A 19474-nucleotide genomic window follows, 5' to 3' on the forward strand; every position below is an offset into this window, starting at 1 on the left:
TGTGGCATCCAACTCCTTTGCTGTTGACTCCTGAGGACTTGGAGCTGCTTTCTGAAGCTGTCCCAGGCTGTGCTTTCAGGGGAGAGCATCTGGCAGGAGAGGATTCTATGGGACAGGTGAGATTTCACACTCAAGCCATCATTTATGAAGGGTTAGGTGGCAGGTTGCTTCTTACTTGGACAGGATGCTTTTACCATGACACCTGGTTCTCGCAGTGCAAGTGCTTAAGCTGTATTTTTAGAAAGAGAGAGTCCATAAGAAAATTGCCTGATACAACCTGCAAATGGCTTTTCAGTCTCTTCTCTTGAGCCGAGGGCAAATGTGACCATAGAGAAAACAAACCTCAGTCTTCCCGTTCCTTCCACCTGTGCTGCTCCTAAACTTGGAGCTATGGGCACGGGATTCCTCTTTTCAGCTGAATAGTCCTTCCAGTTTCTGGAAGATCAGCAGTTCTTGATACAAATAGCTAGGGCAAAACACTCTAAACTTGGCCCCTCAGTCTGAAAGTAGTAGAAACTCCCCCACCCCATCCCAAAAAATAACTTGAAGAGGGAAAAGCTAAAAACTAACATTGAGGCTTAATTTACAATTAAATGTCAAAAGGCAAATCCTAGGTTTGCTGTGAAGGGGAAAGATCTAATGAATTGTGCTGCTTGTTGCTTTGGCTGCACAACATAGTAAAGTCCCTCCACGGACGTGAACCAATCTGGGAAGGTTTTTCTAGCTGATTTCCTTGGGGAACAGAGCAAAGAGCCTGGCACGAAGAGAGAGAAACAAACATTTTAAACACTTAAAACAACCCTCTGTAAACCAAAGAAAGGGCAGGGTGACACTTTAGAGACTAACTTGTTCAGAAAGGCACAAGCTTAGGGTGCTTGTACATGTGAGGATGTGACAGCCTGCTGCAGCAGACGCTAGGACTTTCAGAGCTTTGCTTCCTAAACTCGGAGCATGCGCCAGATGCTGCTCAGGTGGGTACATCGCAGAAAGCAATAGTGGTGTCAGCTCAGAAGACAGTAGCTGACGCAGGGCAAGTATTTCGGGCTGTAGCATTTGAAAGACTCTTGCTCTCCGTCTATCTCTCTCTCAGCACAACCTGTTGGCTTTCCATGTCTTCCCTGACCACGTGCTGTCTGCTTGCAGCCTTCCTAGGCTATGATGTCCAGTCCCAGAATCTTATCATTACTGACCTTCTTGATTGTGGCCTGGTCTCCAGTGACAGCCTCTAAGGAAATGGGCAGTGAGAGGCTTCAGAAGGTCAACGATGCTGAAGCCAACAGCTGCCAAACCAGCCACGAGGAGAGAGACCACCCTGTGAGAGAAACAACAGTGGGAAATGGCAAGGCCTCCCTGACTGTGGAGGACCCCTCAGCAGCACATGGACTTCAGCACAGAACCAGTGCTATGGTGAGGTCCACGTGCGAAGTGACACGTCGGCCATTACCGGGGGGACTGTCCACCCTGCTGAAGCTCGACCACAACAGGGCTGCTGCTGTCATGAAAAAGAGCAGTCCTGGATCCAAGGTCTCCCTGTCTCTTGATGTCCCTCTGCATATCCTGAGAGTCCTGCTAGAAGAAGCCAAAGTCAAGGACATGCGAGCCAAAGCAGCAGCCAACGCAGAGCTCATGGCCCGAATAGGGCGTCGAAAGTAAATCTCAATCATGTGAGCTCAAGTTGTCCAAACTTTGGGATTCTCTGTAGCGTAATGCAGCCCCTATGATGTAACCAGTGCATTTATTCCTGAGTTGTGGCCAGTGGTTCCGAAAGTGCTTGCTGGTGGTTCATTGAGAACTGGCTGTTCGTAGGGTGCTGACTCCTACCTCTTTGCATACAGGTGCCGACTCCTTACCCCGGAAAGGTTAGTTGCCTGAAAAAAAAACAACTGGAAACAAAGAAGGGCAGTCACTTCTTGTCTTTTACCTCAGTTTTCCTATCTGTAGAAGGGGAACAATTATGGAACCCCTCCCCCTCAAAAATATATGAAGTGCTGTACGGACAAAAGCCCTATCCTGTACCTGCCAGATATGCTTAATGTGCCAGGTAGAGAGGCTTTTATTTAGTCTCCATTCAGAAACATTTTTGCTGTAGTCAGTGCCTAAATGAAAGGATCTGAGAACTCACCTTTAATTATGTACATACCTGCAATGGCTTTTGGCTGGGCTGGGCTGGGCTGGGCTGAGCTTGCTTGCACTTCAGCTATCTGTATCCAGAGGAAGGATGGTCTGGTAGGGACAACTCTGCACTGAAATTCAGCAGCTCCGGAGATCTATTTTCATTTCTCCTGCAGATTTGCTGGTAGAGTTGAGAAAGGCTCATAACCCCTTTCTTTATGTCTCAGTTTCCCTATCTGTAAAATGGAGATAAAGATAGTTCCTACTTCACAGGTGTTGGGAGGATAATGATCAATAATGGGTGGGGTATGGAAAAGTTGGGGAACAAGCAAACAGAGAAGAGGGCCTGGGAATCCCTGGTAGCTTCTGTGCATATTCTGGAGCCACTTTCAAGTCCAAACAGCCCCAGCCCCTTCTGTCAAACTAATGTGGGAACTGGGAGAGGCACCAGAGTTGCTGTGTGACACAGAACAAGCAAAAAATGAGATCAATTCTGCTCCCTTCTCCTGGCCCAATTGACACCCAACATTTTACAGATCCCTGGCCCCCCAATCCCTGGCTGGCATGTAGCTTGGGGGCCCCTAGCAAGAAACTGTTTCTTGACAGTTTTGTTTTAATGAAAGGAAGTTGATCTTTAAGGAGAATGTTTCCCTGTGCTTTAGACAGAAAATAAAAACTCCGGGGATAATACAGAAAGCAAAATTGACAGGTGAGGTTTACAGGAACAAACTGAGACAGGTTAAGAGCTAATGGACAGGAACAATGGATATTTGGCTCAATAATCTCTGGGACCCTGGGAAAAGAAACACAAGTCGATTAGGCCTGACTCTTCGCTTTATGTTGGCCTAGTTCTATTGTTGCAGTAGAACAATACCTCCTGTTTACAATGTTGTTGGATCTGACATGATCTCTGGATTTCTCTCTAGGCACGTTTCCCTCTGGCTGCAGGGACAGCTGTCTTTTTGTGACTCAGGCTACCAAATCTGGCACTTCACCCAATACACTGTACTGCTGTATATTTTTAAATATGCCGTTTTCCAGACATTTGAAATACAAGGTCTTAAGTGTGTTTCCTTCTTGCTGTCTCTATGCATCTCTCTTTATAAAAAAAAGATGTTCATTCTCCTGTATAAGAGAGTTTATATTTATCATGCTGAAAAATTTAGGAGAGAGTGCAAAGAAAGATGGGATATGTAAAATAAAAGGAGGCTTATCAAACGCTTCTGTTGTCTGTATAACCATTCAACTAATATGTTACATCTGGCTGCATCATCATAACCTGGTTGGACCCTGTCACCCAAGGTAGCATGCATCTCTATCGTTGGGGACCAGACAATAAATGAGCCCAGAAATAAGTGAAGCTGCAGCAAGTTGCCCCTTCCTTCTATTGGCGTTTTGTCTCCTGAATAGGAAAAGGGGGGTAGTAACCAAGCCAGGGGCTGATAGAAGCGTACCATGCTGGCAGTATGCAAGTCATTTGGGAGTAAGGTGGCAAATAAGAGGCAAAGTCGCCTCCACCATTGTCAACTGGCTGAAGAGTAAAATTAGCTCTCGTGAGGTCCTTCTGGACCAAGAGTGAAGTGGAGACAATATGGGTCAGGAACTACTGTGATGATAGCAGGCCGCAAGGAGTGCAGTTCCCATCTAGCAGGATGTAATTGTGCAAAGCCCTTGAACAACTGCTTTGGGGCTGACCCAGGTGCAGCAATGACAATCTCTGGCAACAGCCATGTTCAAACCCTCCTTGATCAAATTCAGTGGTGTGTATAGGGAAATAAAGGGAAAGCAGAGTCATTCGGCAATAGAAATAGGAGCCAAATTAAACCTGATTCATGGAAAGCAGTGAAATGGTACCAGTTTATGTCAGTCAAGTATTTGACCTCCCTCCCCTTGCTCCACATGTCTTATTTGGGTCTCCAACCACGGTTTTAGCAGAAACAACGCTCTTGCCAGCCATGAATGCAGCTGTGTGTAAATGTGAAACGTCACATTTCACCGCTGGACCCTGACTCCCACGTCTTTGGTGAGCCTTTGAGATAACAGCAGAGAGCAGGGACCAGCCACTGGGTACAAAGTCCACTGCCTGTTTGCACAGGACAGGTAAAGGACTGGCTGGAAGGAGAAGCCCTCCTCAGTCCAGCTGCAGCGGATTCTGGACACTGCCATGTTCTTTGATGACTACTTGATCGCTAGTAAGTACGCTTCTCCTTACAGATCCTTGCAGCAGGTGCTAGCAGCAAAGCTACAGTATTTGGCAAGATGTTTCTTATGAAGGACTCATGTGCACTTTGTGATCCAGAGGGTCAGGCAGGTAGATACATTGGTGCAGCGCCTGGAGGTTTCAGCAAAAGGTGCTAACTCTGCCAATAAACAGTGCAAGGAGTGAATAGTAACAGCCAGGCTTCCTTTTGCCAACACTTAGACTTCTAGGTGCCATGATTTTTCCAGAGAGCAACGACACTCCCCACAATGCGGCTTCTGTACAGTCTGACCTCTCTGTCCAGAGAGGATGGAGGACATGCAGCCAGTGCCATGACCCACTTGGATGTCCCATCTCACTTGCTGAGCAGAGCTGGACTGGATCTGAACTAGGAGAGTCCTTGGGTGTTCACTCACAGGTGGGGCTATAGCAATCCTCAGCAATTATAGTGATAGGTGATGCCTTTCAGTCTGAATCAGCTCTGAACAGCCTGGCAGCATGACGGTAGGCGGAGCTGTGCTCCATTGCTGGAAGTGTTGGCTTTCAGATGGAGATATAAAATGTAAGCCCTGCCTTCTTTTAGTCATTATGGGAGGTACACAGCTGTGTCTTGGCTGAATTTCACCGAATTAATTCCAGGCTTCCCTAAATGTCCCTGCATTTTTAAGTAGTGTTGGAGTGATGCTGTAGCTGTGATGATCCAGGCAGCTAGTCCAATAAAAGATAGCACCCTCAGAAACCCTTGGTTCTGCATTTTTTTAAATGGGATTTTGTGTCCATTCTCATTCCCAAACCATTGTTAGTGAAATGTTCAATGGATGCCACATCCCACAAGGGCACACAAGAGAGGGGAATGGACTGAGACAGAAGCAGCCAAGGGTGTTGAGGGCTCATAGTACTAAATTTCTCTGGCCCCTGCCACACGTTACACTTCAATCACGGTTAACCACATGGTTAATCACATCTTAAGTTGTGACCTGGCCACACATTCGATCAATCAATGATATGATACATAAGGAATAAGCCACCAAATTATTCCACAAAAAATGTGTAATATGTTTGTGGCTGGTTCCTATCAAATCATTAATGGGAAGATGTAGCCAGGTGCACCCCTGGGGCTGGGAACACTATCAGCTGAGAGGGCACTCAGCTGCAGGTGTTTACTACTTGTTGCTGCAGGGGTCCAGTGCCCCTGCTCTGGGGAGAAAAGACAACCGGGGTCAAATAACCCCAGCAAGGTGCATGTCCAGTCTCTTCTTGAAGACCTCCAGGGTAGGTGCCTGCACCACCCCTGCTGGGAGTCTGTTCCAGAGTCTGTATTTGTATGATAATTTTAATCCTTTTACAAGAAATAACACTGAAAGTGTTTAAAATGTACAATGATTTTTTCATGTCATTAAATTTGGGGGAAAAAAACCCAAGTAAGTCACTCCACTGACAATCTGAGCTGAACTAGATTATTTGATCTCACTTGCATTGAATTGGAATTTGAGAAGGAATAAAGTGAGTCATATCTACCATTTATCTTTAACTGGAGACTTACAGTGAGCAATAGAAAGTAGCTGCATAACAAACACATCACTAAATCCCACTGTGTAATAATACTAAGAACTTTATTTTAAATGCTATGTAACATCTTAAATCGATAGGACGTCATAGGGGTTCCACGCTTGCCTCATTTGCAAATTCCAGGCATGTACCTAATACAGCCTGCTGCAAAATAAAGCGCAGATTTACCAGCCACAGAGCTGCAAAACACAAGAGACAAGAATAATCGTAGTAATAAATTCAGTTTAACCAGCAGTCGGAGAAAGACTTAAACCAAAACCTCCTGGCCAAGTTTTTGGGGAGAGGAGATGTCTTTTATTAGTCCAACTAAATAGTTGTAAAAAAATGGTTGAGTGGGCAGTGCCAAGCAGAGTGCAATGATACCAGCAGAAGTGACCACATAACATGGCGTCACTTTAAAAAGTCTTATGTGCACACTTTTTGTTTCAGTGCATGGCAGTTTTTCAGAAAATACGGGAATTTGACCTTCCAATTTCACATTTAAAACCTGTTCCCAGCCCCCTACCCTGGGCAGCAAGCCAGGCTCCTCCAGACCCAGACCCAGCGCCTGTACACCTCACCCTGCGGCCGCCCCGCGCATGCGCAGCCCCCCGCCTCCTCTCGGGTCACAGCCCTGGGCTGGGCCGCGCCCCGCCCATCACCTAGCACCACCTTCCGCAAGGCGCATGCGCAACCCCCTCCTTTCGCCCGGCCACGTCGAGGTGAGGGACTGCTCCAGGTCTCCTGCGCGTGCGCACATGCGCGAGGCGGGCGGGCTGAGCTGTCCCAGTGACAGGCTGGCAGGAAGTGGCGTGCGGGCAGGAAGTGGCGCCGCTGCTGGGCTCGCGCCCCTCTGCCCCCCGCGCCGGGCTCTGCGTTCCACGCGCCCCCTCCCCCCCACCCCGCCAGGATGCTGAAGAAGTTCGATAAGAAGGACGAGGAGTCGGGTGAGGCGCGGCCGCAGGACGCCCCCTGGCGGCGGGGATGGGCGGGCAGGGGCACCTGTCCATGCCAGGGCTTTCTGCAGTGGGGCAGGGCGGGGCAGAGCCAGGGGCCGCGGTGATGCTGGGCTGGCATCTGCGGGTACCGGGCCACACCGGCACCCCTCTGCCCCGTCCTGGTGCCTTGCTGGAGGTGCTACTGGGATGCACTGCTCCCCCATCCCCTGCCAGGTGCAGTGCCAAGGCTGGCAACAGCCTGCCCCAGGCGCTGAACGTGCCCAGGTGCTCGTGCCTTCTCCGCACCTGGGAGTTGACCCCGGCCATCTGTGTCCAGGGGTGTCTCCACCTCTTTAAGGACAGGCTGGCTGGCTCCACGGGGCCAGGCCAACCTGGAAATGCTCAGCAACAGGGGGTGCTACCATGGCATATCGTGGCGGACAGGGGTGAGGGTTGGGGTGATAACAAGGGATTGGAGGGGGGTGCGGAGTAGGGGACACCAGCTGGCACCTGTTGCTTCTCAAACGCATCCAGGGCTGTGTGATGTGCATTGGGAACGTGGGCTAATGCCCACCATGTAAAGCTAAAAGCCCCCCTTTATTATGGGGTGCCACTAAGTGCACATCACATTATTGCTGGGGACACCTAAAAAAGAAAATGGTGACAGGAGAAAAGATCAGATGTTTAAAAGGGGTTCACCATGGAGGGACACAGAGCAGAGCACACCGGTCAGCACCCACTGGTCCACCACCAGGTCCAAGGAGCCAGTGAAGCTCTACCTGGAGTCGTGAACAGATCTAGGACAGGAAAACAGCCCTTGAATGCATCTAGGGAGCCTGCAAATGCTTCCCAGTAAAACTACTTGGAGATGTGGGCATATCTTCTTCCTCCATGCATAAGTCCCCAGGTTGGCTTCACCCTTGGTGTCCTTCCGAGTCTGGTAGATGACAAGCTTGGCCAGAACCAGGAGGAGTTTGCCCAGAAGTCCCTCCAGGAAGGGATTTACTTGGACTTGATGACCCCAGTGATCCCTTTCAGCTCTTCTTTATGATTTCTATTTTGATGCACGTCAGACCTGTTGATATAAGTTTGGGCCTTCTCTGAGCTCGTTTCTCCTTCAGCTCGGTATTTCCTAACGATCCTAACTTTTGGGGGTGGGACTAGCTTTTTAAGCTGTCTCTCTAGGGACTCTATATAATGGCACCTAAGACACGTGTCAGGGCCTCTTGTGGTCTGTGCAAATGGTGGAGGGGCTGTTAAGGAGGCTTATTGAAGATGTGATTGGTCCTGTGTGTTGTGGCTTTGACACTCTGTCCACCTTGGTGTACTTCACCCTGCTTCCTACAAGCTTTTATTTACTGTATCCACCCTGTCTGTACATCTTGGAGACCTTCCAAGTCCACGTGAATGTTTTTGCTCTGGTTCTTGGTGCTTGTTTCCATGTTGAATGAAGTTTCCTCTCTCCAAGCTACATGCACAACAAAAAGCTAATCCACAGAGGATGCCTTTCAGTCTTGATCTCTTGCCAAGTTCAGGTTTAAGTGATGTAGCATGTCTCATAGCTTACTGACCTCACAGATTAGTCTAGTACATCCAATCATAAAAGGACAGAAGAGGATCATTTTGTGGGTAAAGCCTGGGAGTCAGGGGACCAGAGATCTTCTGCAGTTCTTCCACATCCTTCTTATGCAGCCTGGGCAAGTCATGTAAGGGCAATTTCAAAAGTGGCCCCAGATTTTGAGTGTCCAGTGCAAGGCATGTAGCAGTGCTGAGCATTCCAACACCCCGCGGAGGTCAGCCAAAGCGTGTCCGCAAACCAGTACTCAAAGTAGACATCCACAATTAGATGTCATTTTGATAACTGTAGCCCCTAACTTCTGTGCCTTGGTTTTCCCCATCTCTGAAAGGTGGATAATTATTTGGGTTGCAGGATGCTTTAGTAGTTAAGTCAACACAGATAAAGGGCCTTAAGATGCTTAGGTGCAAGGAGTTGGAGAAGGGTCAGGAGATTGGTGATGGTTAGTAATATTAATGGCAGTTTGAGAATTACAAATATTAGAAGCCAAAGTGATCCGTGGGTTGCAGGAGCGAACAGAGTTAGGGGCACTGGTTGCTGTTAAGCCTTCTCTGCTAGATGAGCTTATTCAACCCACCTTTGGAGTACGTACAGCTACAAACGCTGGCATTCATCGCTCCTCTCTTCGCCTCCCTTCTCTCTTCATCTGCACATCTAAGCTTTGTTCAGCCACATGTTGTGTTGGTGAATGGGTCCCAAGGTAGCAGGGTGTCTCTTGCTTAAATGAAAGGAACCAGTGCCTTTAAGTAAAGATCTGAGTCTCACACAGAGTGCTGCCCCCTTATATAGTTCTTCAGGACCAGATCGTAACAGGGCATTACATGTCATGGGCTATACTGAATGCAGGCAGCACCAGTGTTGAGTGTGAGGGTGGCTTTGGGTCATGTTGGGTCCACATGGCAAATTGAGTTTAGGCATTAATGAAAATTGCTTATCAATAACTGCCAGCTCAGGCAAGGCTGAAACTCTCTGATATGTCCAAGAGAGGCAGATAATGGATGCTACACATAATTGTAGTTCTTGCCCTGTGAGTGTTCCAGCTCTAATTGTTGATGTTTTTCATCAAGTAGTGTTTGGTCTGTTAAACAGGATGATTAAAGAGACTCTATTTCCAGGCTCTCCAGTCCACTGCCTTGTTCGCTTTAATTAACTTTAGATCTGAAAAATAGCTTGTTGATGTAGTCCACTGATTGCATGATGGAGCAGAGTAACACAGTCCTGATTTACCAGGGGGATGGGGAGGTTAGAGCTTTGTGGGTTTATGGCTGTGTCGGATTGATTTCTGAGCCTGATTGGTTTTGCTGCTGTCCCTGGAAGTGCTGTCAGCCCTGGGGACTGGAAGAGGGCCTTTCATAGCCAGTTACCCCCATCTGGGAGCAACACAGCATGAGAGTTTCTTCAGAGCTAATCATTCTACCTCACCCAAGGCAAGGTGGAGAGAAAACTACAGAGCCCTCCTCTGCGAAGGGGTGAGGCATTTGATTAGTGACTTAGTAGAGCTAAGAAGGAAGAACAATTGCTTGGGGGTAGGGGTGGGTTTTTTGTTGTTGTTGTTGTTGAAAAGCTCTCCTGAAAGGAAGATACTGTTGGGGAGCTGGAGAAGGGTTAGATGACTGATGATGATTAGTGGTAGTAATGGCAGGCTTGAGCATTCTAATCCTTCAAACCTAATCCTGAAAAGTGCAAACAAAGGGGGTTTCTGGTGTCTTTGCCCACAGCACCATTCCTGAGGTCACAATTGCTCTCTGTGTTCCAGGTGGGGGTTCCAATCCATTTCAGCACCTGGAGAAGAGTGCAGTATTGCAAGAGGTAAATCCTTAAAATCCCATGGAGCTCGCTGTCTCTTTTGCACACAGTGACATGGCCTCTTCCTACTTAGAGAATCTTAGCAAATAACTACAATTTTGCCTCAATGCTGCTGTTATTTAAGTCAATGGCAAAACTTCCCTGAGTTGTTTTTTTTTTGAAGGGAAGTGAGTAATCATATTTGTCTGACAATGAAAAGAGTCCGTGTGCTATAAATTTGAATAGACAGATGCATTCTCATCCATTGGAAAGATCAGCTTTTCTTACTAAGGCAGGGACTGATCTCAGATATCCTAAAATTCCGCTTAGGATAAGGAAAATTGTAAGCAGCCTGCAGATGGTTAGGGGATAGTCAGTGTGGGTCTGGTCTGAGAAATGATTATTTAGGAAAAAAAATCTCCTTTCGTCATAGACCAGCTGCCTGTGTGTTCAGAGTCATCTGTTCATACATGATATTTTTGGTAATGTTGCCTCCTGTCAGCCTTGGGTAGAGCTAGCTCAGCTCTGGGAGAGGGAGCTATATCCTAACCTGGCCTGTGCATCAGCACAAGAACTGCTGTTGCTCCTGGCATTGAGGTTGCATGGGGGTGTGACTGAGGTCTGAATTTGGCCTCTCAAACCTTGATTACAGCAAGGCTTTCTGAAAGCAGGCTGAGTTAATAGGGCTGGTTGTGAATAGAGAACAGCTGCTTAATTATGAACTGGGAAAAGCTGTTCTGAAGTAACTGAGAACAGTCTTAAAATACCCAGCCGAGAACATATTAGCTTTAGCAGCCTTGCTTTAAAGAAAGTGTTGTGTGTTAGGTAAACCATATCTCCTTTGGCTTTGACTCCTGCTTGTGTTTGCTTCTAGGCTCGGGTGTTTAATGAGACTCCCATAAACCCTCGGAAATGTGCTCACATCCTCACCAGAATTTTGTACCTTATAAACCAGGTAATAGAAACATGAACAAGGAATCCTTCAGATTTTAAACCTGTTTCTTCTAGAAATGTGTCTTGTCTGCTACATTCTGATAATTTAAATGTCTTATGAAATGATGCTTAATAACAGGAAAAGACATGGCTATTCTGTAAGCTGGCCCTTGTCTTCCTTCCCTCTCAAAAGTTCTAGAGTGATGGAAGAGGATAGTTAAAAAAAAAAAAATTAAACTCACATGTTGATGACAACAGGAAATTATTTCCTTAGCACTGCCTGATGGGCAATGTGGGCCTAATCCTAGTTTCAACTGGCGTTATAAGTCAGAATTTGTATAGGTTTTATGTGCCCAGTTGGATTTTTCAGAAGTACCTCAGCCTCTCAGGCCTCTGTGCATTTTTAACTATTTAGTTAACTGGCCCCTTAGCCATCACAGCTGAGGGGACTGACTGCATGGGCTGTACAGACCAAACTCTTCTTTTACTCTTAAGGCATCATCTCCAAGTCCATTAGTAGTAGTCTTGCTTTCTGTAGCAGCAGTGAAAAAGGCATTGTGCTGTCTACACTAGCAGTTGAGCTGTTCTCATGCTGGGTCAGGAGTCTTGCAGGTCAATGTCCTAGCACCAATAGAGTATCGGAGGTGGATTCTCTGTGTCTGTCGTGAAGCACATGGGTGAGAAAGAGACCTCCCTTTGTTACAGCCCAAGCTGGGCTTGTCATATTGTCAGCCCAGCCTCTACCCAGCACTAAAGCTATTGTATTTAAGGGATAATTCCTACTTCTCTTTTGCCCATACTAGGGGGAGCACCTGGGTGTGATGGAAGCTACCGAAGCCTTCTTTGCTATGACCAAGCTGTTCCAGTCCAATGATGTAAGTCCTTTATTTATGCATTTTTTGTGTAGATCTGCTCATATTGACCCCAGGCTAATATGTCAACAGGAAGGGTGATTCTGCCCCCTTGGCGTAAAGCGCCCCATTCCAAAGGAAAAGGAACTTGTGCCATCATACATGGTACCTAGAGTTACTCTGTGCAGGTGACCTTGTGGATGTCCCTTTCAGTCACAGATCATCCAGATCAAACAGCTGCCATCCACCTAATCAAGCTGTTTACCAAGACAGACTCTTTGGATGGGCCGTTGGCTTGGGCTCTTCTGTCTTATTCCTTTTATATTTAATTTTCACATCACTGTGATAACTAGATTGGTTTGGGCACCACTGGGGGAGGTACTGAATGAGCATAATAAATGACAGCCTGCCTTACTCGATGCCCCATGATAACTTGAATTTTTTGCCTAGCAGGCACGGCTGGTGAACTCAGACTGCTAGGGTGGTGGAGTGTCCCACAGGGTGGTGGGTGGGGAGGGGGTTTGCAGGCTCCCCTCTACCGGTTGGAGTGCCTGGCTGGCTGCAGCCGCCCCCTCTGCCCCCCCCCCCGAGTTCACCAGCTGTGCCTGACCCCCAGTAGGATCTAAAGAAAGCAAAAAATTGGTGTTGTGCTGGTAGCGAACTTAAGAAATGGGGTATCAGTTCTGAGTAGTCCAGCAGCAGTCTTTTGACTTGGTTCCCTCCCCACAGTCAGCTGCCCACCTCAAACATGCCAAAAAAGCTACCACAAAAGCACAAGACTAAATATCTTTAGAAATGATGGGGGTTTTATTTGAATTCTAGTTTCTGAGTCCTTCAGTTGCCCTCTAGTCATGTTCTCTTAGGTCCTTGTGAACATGATGGTTACATATAAGGTGAAATCAGGGATCTGCTGGATATGTTGGCATGATGGCTTTATCTGTCCTTTTTTATAAAGGAGAACTGAGATTCTCTCATTGTCAACACCTGTCTTCAGGAATTGGAGCTTTTAAAAAGTGCCAAGTATCTGGAGATGTAAAGTACAGGCATACCTCGGAGATATTGCGGGTTTAGTTCCAGACCACCGCAATAAAGCAAATATCGCAATAAAGCGAGTCACAGGAATTTTTTGGTTTCCCAGCGCATATAAAAGTTATGTTTACACTATACTGTAGTCTATTAAGTGTAGAATAGCATTATGTCTAAAAAAACAATGTACATACCTTAATTAAAAAATACATTATTGCTAAAAAACGCGAACCATCATCTGAGCCTTCAGCGAGTCGTAATCTTTTTGCTGGTGGAGGGTCTTGCCTCGATGTTGATGGCTGCTGACTGATCAGGGTGGTGATTGCTGAAGGTTGGGGTGGCTGTGGCAATTTCTTGAAAGAAGACAACAATGAAGTTTGCCACATCGATTGACTCTTCCTTTTACGAAAGATTTCTTTGTAGCATGCGATGCTGTTTGATAGCATTTTACCCACAGTAGAACTTCTTACAAAATTGGAGTCAATCCTCTCAAACCCTGCTTCATCAACTAAGTTTATGTAATTTTCTAAATCCTTTGTTGTCATTTCAACAATGTTCACAGCATCTTCACCAGGAGTAGATTCCATCTCAAGAAACCACTTTCTTTGCTCATCCATAAGAAGCAACTCCTCATCTGTTAAAGTTTTATCATGAGATTGCAGCAATTCAGTCACATCTTCAGGCTCCACTTCTAATTCTAGTTCTCTTGCTATTTCCACCACATCTGCAGTTACTTCCTCCACTGAAGTCTTGAACCCCTCAAAGTCATCCATGAGGGTTGGAATCAACTTCTTCCAAACTCCTGTTCATGTTGATATTTTGACCTCCTCCCATGAATCACGAATGTTTTTAATGGCATCTAGAATGGTGAATCCTTTCCAGAAGGTTTTCAATTTACTTTGCCCAGATCCATCAGGGGAATCACTATCTATGACAGCTATAGCCTTACAAAATGTATTTCTTAAATAATAAGGCTTGAAAGTCGAAATTACTCCTTGATCCATGGGCTGCAGAATGAATGTTGTGTTAGCAGGCATGAAAACAACATTAATCTCATTGTACATCTCCATCAGAGCTCTTGGGTGACCAGGTGCATTGTCAATGAGCAGTAATATTTTGAAAGGAATCTTTTTTTCTGAGCAGTAGGTCTCAACAGTGGGCTTAAAATATTCAGTAAACCATGTTGTAAATAGATGTGCTGTCATCCAGGCTTTGTTGTTCCATTTATAGAGCACAGGCAGAGTAGATTTAGCATAATTCTTAAGGGCCCTAGGATTTTCAGAATGGTAAATGAGCATTGGCTTCAACTTAAAGTCACCAGCTGCATTAGCCCCTAACAAGAGAGTCAACCTGTCCTTTGAAGCTTTGAAGCCAGGCATTGACTTCTCCTCTCTAGCTATGAAAGTCCTAGATGGCATCTTTTTCCAATATAAGGCTGTTTCGTCTACATTGAAACTCTGTTGTTTAGTGTAGCCACCTTCATCAATTATCTTAGCTAGATCTTCTGGATAGCCTGCTGCAGCTTCTACATCAGCACTTGCTGCTTCACCTTGCACTTTTATGTTATGGAGACGGCTTCTTTCCTTAAACCTCATGAACCAACCTCTGCCAGCTTCAAACTTTTCTTCTGCAGCTTCCTCACCTCTCTCAGCCTTCATAGAATTGAAGAGAGTTAGGACCTTGTTCTGGATTAGGCTTTGGCTTAAGGGAATGTTGTGGCTGGTTTGATCTTCTATCCAGACCACTAAAACTTTCTCCATATCAGCAATAAGGCTGTTTCACTTTCTTATCATTCGTGTGTTCACTGGAGTAGCACTTTTAATTTCCTTCAAGAACTTTTCCTTTGCATTCACAACTTGGCTAACCGTTTGGCGCAAGAGGCCTAGCTTTCGGCCTATCTCGGCTTTCGACATGCCTTCCTCACTAAGCTTAATCATTTCTAGCTTTTGATTTAAAGTGAGAGATGTGCGACTCTTCCTTTCATTTGAACACTAAGAGGCCATTGTAGGGTTATTAACTGGCCTAATTTCAATATTGTTGTGTCTCAGGAAATAGGGAGGCCTGAGGAGAGGGAGAGAAACGGGGGAACGGCGGGTCGGTGGAGCAGTCAAAACACACACAACATTTATCGATTAAGTTCGCTGTCTTATATGGGCGCAGTTCATGGCGCCCCAAAACAATTACAATAGTAACATCAAAGATTACAGATCATCATAACAAATATAATAATAATGAAAAAGTTTGAAATATTGCGAGAATTACCAAAATGTGACACAGAGACACGAAGTGAGTAAATGCTGTTGGAAAAATGGCGCCGGTAGACTTGCTCGACGCAGGGTTGCCACAAACCTTCAATTTGTAAAAAAACGCAATATCTGCGAAGTGCCATAAAGTGAAGCACAATAAAACGAGGTATGCCTGTAGTTAGGAACACTGGCAGAACAGTAGCCATCCGTGGTGATTGTCCTCCCAGCTAACAGTTGTCTTTTCCATTTTCCTTGGTAGCCAACACTTCGCAGGATGTGTTACCTGACCATCAAAGAGATGTCATCCATCGCTGAGGATGTCATCATTGTGACTAGCAGGTGAATCCTCTGTGAGGCATCTCCTTCCTATCACAGTTGCTCCCATATGGCTTCCAACAATGCTCCTACAGCCACTTGGAGATAGCCATGATGCCTACAGGGAGGTGGGGAAATTCATGGGTGAGAAGAAAGCCTCCTCTTTGAGAGAAGAGGCCACTGAATTACAGACACTGACATCCTAGTGCTATTGGTGACCTGTATTGTGCAGTAGATTCCATGCTGCTTTACCTTAGCTCTTCCCTTTTAATAGTTGGATAGCGCTGTGTGTGCGCTCAGGTCTCTTGCCCTTGCATAAGAGCTACTTCTGCATTTATAACCAAACACTTCCTACTGGAATAAGGCAGGGTTGAAGTTAGCACTCTTTTGTCCTCCTGAACCAACTGGAGATAACCTCTTGGTTTGGTACTGCTGTTGGTACTTGCTAACTGCATGTTGCCTTATCTAGAGCTATTGGGTGAAATGTGCTGTGCTAAAAGTTTCTTCCATGTTCATCCAGCCTAACCAAAGACATGACTGGGAAGGACGACAATTACCGAGGCCCTGCTGTGAGAGCACTCTGCCAAATCACAGATGTAAGTGCCTCCTGTCTTGCAAGTATTCCCTGTTGCTGGGCTCTTATCTCCTTGGTCCCGAGTGAGTTGTTTTTCCTAGTCCTGCCCCTCCTTTTCTTCCCCCTCTTCTCTGTTTTCCTGTTGTGCAGTCAGGTCTGGTTTCCTCTCTTTCTGCAGAGCACCATGCTGCAGGCCATCGAGCGCTACATGAAGCAGGCGATTGTGGACAAAGTGCCCAGTGTATCCAGCTCAGCCCTGGTGTCCTCACTGGTATGTATACGCCTGCAGGGCGATTTTTTTTTGGAGGGCCAATTTGGTTGGGAAGCAAATCTGTACGCTGAGAACTGAACTGTAGTGTCTCTATTGTCCTATCTTTTTGGCAGAGAAAAGTGGTTTTAGATGAAGTGTAACTGAGGAGAACCCACACTCAGATTGTGAAGAAGGATGTGTGACCTTTTGAGTCTCCCTTGCTCCATTTGTGAAACTGGGGCGATTCTTAGCTAGCTTTGTAAAATGCTTTGAGAACTTGGGATAAGGTGCTATATAAATAGATGCATTGTGTTATTGATGCCCTCGCCTTTTACCTCTGCAGACTCAAGTTCAAAAACTCCCTTAGGTCATAAATAGAAACGGGTTGTTTAGTCTCTGTTTGTTCAGTATACAAAATTGTTATGTCATTTAGCATGACTGTCAATGCCTGTTAGAGACAGAGACTGGTGTGACATGGAGAGCAGCACGGGATGGGGAGGGAGTTATTGCCTGGACTGGGTTAGCAGGAGTGTTGCTGTGAAGCCTGAAGTTTTGTTGGTAAAGGTGTGAGCCTGCAGAAGCGCTGTGCATGCTGTGTCTGGGTTAAATCAGTGCAATCCATTGCTCTGAGCGTTACAGTCACCCACGTGGATCATAAAATTAGCACAAATACACTCCTGCCATCTGTCATTAAGTCAACTGATCTGCATTTTATTTTTGAAGTGGTAGAGAGGAGAAAATATGCAGTGTTTCTAGAGAGTTTTCTCAAAGGCATATCAGCCTCTCAACAACAGTCCCTCCCCCCTCCACCGCACCCCCAAGTGAAGACACTGAGATACTGAATGACTTAGATGCATTTGCTTTCAACCCACCTGCCTCTGTAATGCAACATCCTCCAAAGACAGCTTCTCCATCTTACAGTGTAGCTTGGAGCTAAAAGAAGGCTTGTGTCAGGAACTGAGATGAAGTAGCACTTGTGTGGAAGCAGCTCAGGTGAGGGACTCCTTCCAATTTGTGACAAGCTGGACAAGCAGCATGAAACTTGTAGGGCGCTTTTTCTAGGCCACACGACAGTGCATGGAGCAGGGCCTGCTCCAGGGTGGAATATGTATGCTTTCTGCTGTCTTTCATGAGGGCTCTGAGATTGGGCCAGGGGCGGTGCCTTTCTGATTCTGACCGTGTTTCTGTGCAAGCAGATTTGACAATACTGGAATTAGATCATAAGCTCCGTAGGGCAGGGAGGATACCTTCTTGTGTGTCTGTACGACATGCAGCACACCATTGCTGCAGTCCTGCCTGGGGCCTGAGGACACTACTGGAATATAAACCAGCATTAGCAAGGCACTTCCTTTGCCTTCAACATATGAAGGTTGTTGAATAATCCTCACAGTCCCACCACAAGGAGTCTAGTGTTGGAGTCAACTGCATTCAGGTAGGGCAGAGTTTCATAGTTTCTAGGGTCAGAAGAGACCTGAGCAGATCATTGAGTCCGACCCCCTGCCATGGCAGGAAAGAGTACTAGGGTCAAACGACCCCAGCAAGGTGTACATCTAGCCTCCTCTTGAAGACCCCCAGGGTAGGAGCCAGCACCACTTCTCTTGGAAGTTGGTTCCAGATCCTAGCCGCCCTGACAGTGAAGTAGTGCCTCCTGATAGCTAGCCTAGATCTACCCTCCGTCAGCTTGTGACCGTTATTCCTGGTCACTCCTGGCAGTGCTTGGGGGAACAGGGACTCCTCCAATGCCTGCTGGTCCCCCCTGACTAGTTTGTAACAGGCCACTAGATTCCCCCTCAGCCTTCTCTTCTGGAGGCTGAACAGGTTCAGGTCCCGTAGCCTCTCCTCATAGGGCCTGCTCTGCTGCTCCCTGATCGTGTGAGTGGCCCTCCTGTGGACCCTCTCCATGTTATCCACATCCCTCTTGAAGTGCGGCGCCCAGAACTGGATGCAGTACTCCAGCTGCGGCCTGACCAGTGCCGCACAGAGGGGGAGTATCACCTCCTTGGACCTGCTTGAGTTGCATCTGTGGATGCATGACAAGGTACGGTTGGCCTTCCTAACTGCCTCCCCACAGTGCCGGCCCATGTTCATCTTGTCATCAATGATGACTCCAAGATCCTTTTCTGCCTCTGTACTGACAAGAAGGGAGTTCCCCAACCTGTAGGTATGGTGCCGGTTGTTCCTCTCCGGGTGCATCACTTTGCACTTGTCTGTGTTGAATCCCATCCTATTCTCATCCACCCACCCCTGTAACCTGTCTAGGTCTGATTGCAGCCTATTCCTCCCTTCTAGTGTGCCCACATCCACCCACATCTTAGTGTCATCAGCAAATTTGAACAGGGTGCTTTTTACCCCCTCGTCCAAGTCACTGATGAAGATGTTGAACAGTGCAGGCCCGAGGACCGAGCCCTGGGGGACCCCACTGCCCACATCCCTCCAGGTCGAAAATGGCCTGTCCACCACCACTCTCTGGGTGCAGCCCTCCAGCCAGTTGGCGACCCAATTGACTGTGTGGGTGTCGACACCACAGCCCCCCAGTTTCTTAATGAGAACAGGGTGAGAGACAGTGTCGAAGGCCTTTCCAAAGTCCAGGAAGACTATGTCCACTGCTACTCCTGCGTCTAAGGATTTGGTGATCTGGTCATAGAAGGCCACCAGGTTGGTCTGACAGGACCTGCCTCTAATGAACCCGTGTTGGTTCCCCCTAAGCATAATCTCCCCTGCTGGCCCCTCGTGGATATGTTGCAGAATAATTTTCTCAAAAAGCTTGCCTAGGATCGAGGTAAGACTAACTGGCCTATAGTTTCCCGGGTCCTCCTCCTTCCCCTTTTTGAAGATGGGAACCACATCTTCCAGTCCTCTGGCACCACACTAGAGCACCACAAGTGCTCGTAAAGCCGTGCCAGGGGTCCCGCAATGACCTCAGCCAATTCCATTAGTACTCTAGGGTGGAGATCGTTGATGTATCTCTCTGAACCAGAGCCACAGACAACCTAGGTCACTTCCAGACTGATTCTTCTAGGTCCTGGTGTCTGCAATTGGCTGCTTTATAGGGCAGTGACAGAGTCAGAAAAGATGTGGGGCTAGTTTCTGGTTAATATGAACCAGTGACTGCAAAGCTTA

The 19474-nt window shown here is 47.0% G+C and overlaps 1 protein-coding gene across 1 annotated transcript in view; it reads left to right on the top strand.

The window, feature by feature from the left end:
• Positions 1-6670: 6670 nt before the first annotated feature.
• Positions 6671-19474, top strand: part of COPG1 (coat protein complex I subunit gamma 1) — a 29376-nt gene continuing 16572 nt past the window's right edge. Inside the window, exons 1-7 of the mRNA XM_090022058.1 lie at positions 6671-6807; positions 10131-10183; positions 11034-11114; positions 11896-11967; positions 15475-15554; positions 16051-16126; positions 16283-16375. Of these exons, the coding sequence (XP_089878184.1) occupies positions 6771-6807; positions 10131-10183; positions 11034-11114; positions 11896-11967; positions 15475-15554; positions 16051-16126; positions 16283-16375 (492 nt within the window). The 5' untranslated portion in view covers positions 6671-6770. The remainder of the gene's footprint in view (positions 6808-10130; positions 10184-11033; positions 11115-11895; positions 11968-15474; positions 15555-16050; positions 16127-16282; positions 16376-19474) is intronic.

Source organism: Crocodylus siamensis, chromosome 11, assembly GCF_052110815.1.
Source record: "Crocodylus siamensis isolate JL-2025a chromosome 11, ASM5211081v1, whole genome shotgun sequence".
Lineage (NCBI taxonomy): Eukaryota > Metazoa > Chordata > Crocodylia > Crocodylidae > Crocodylus > Crocodylus siamensis.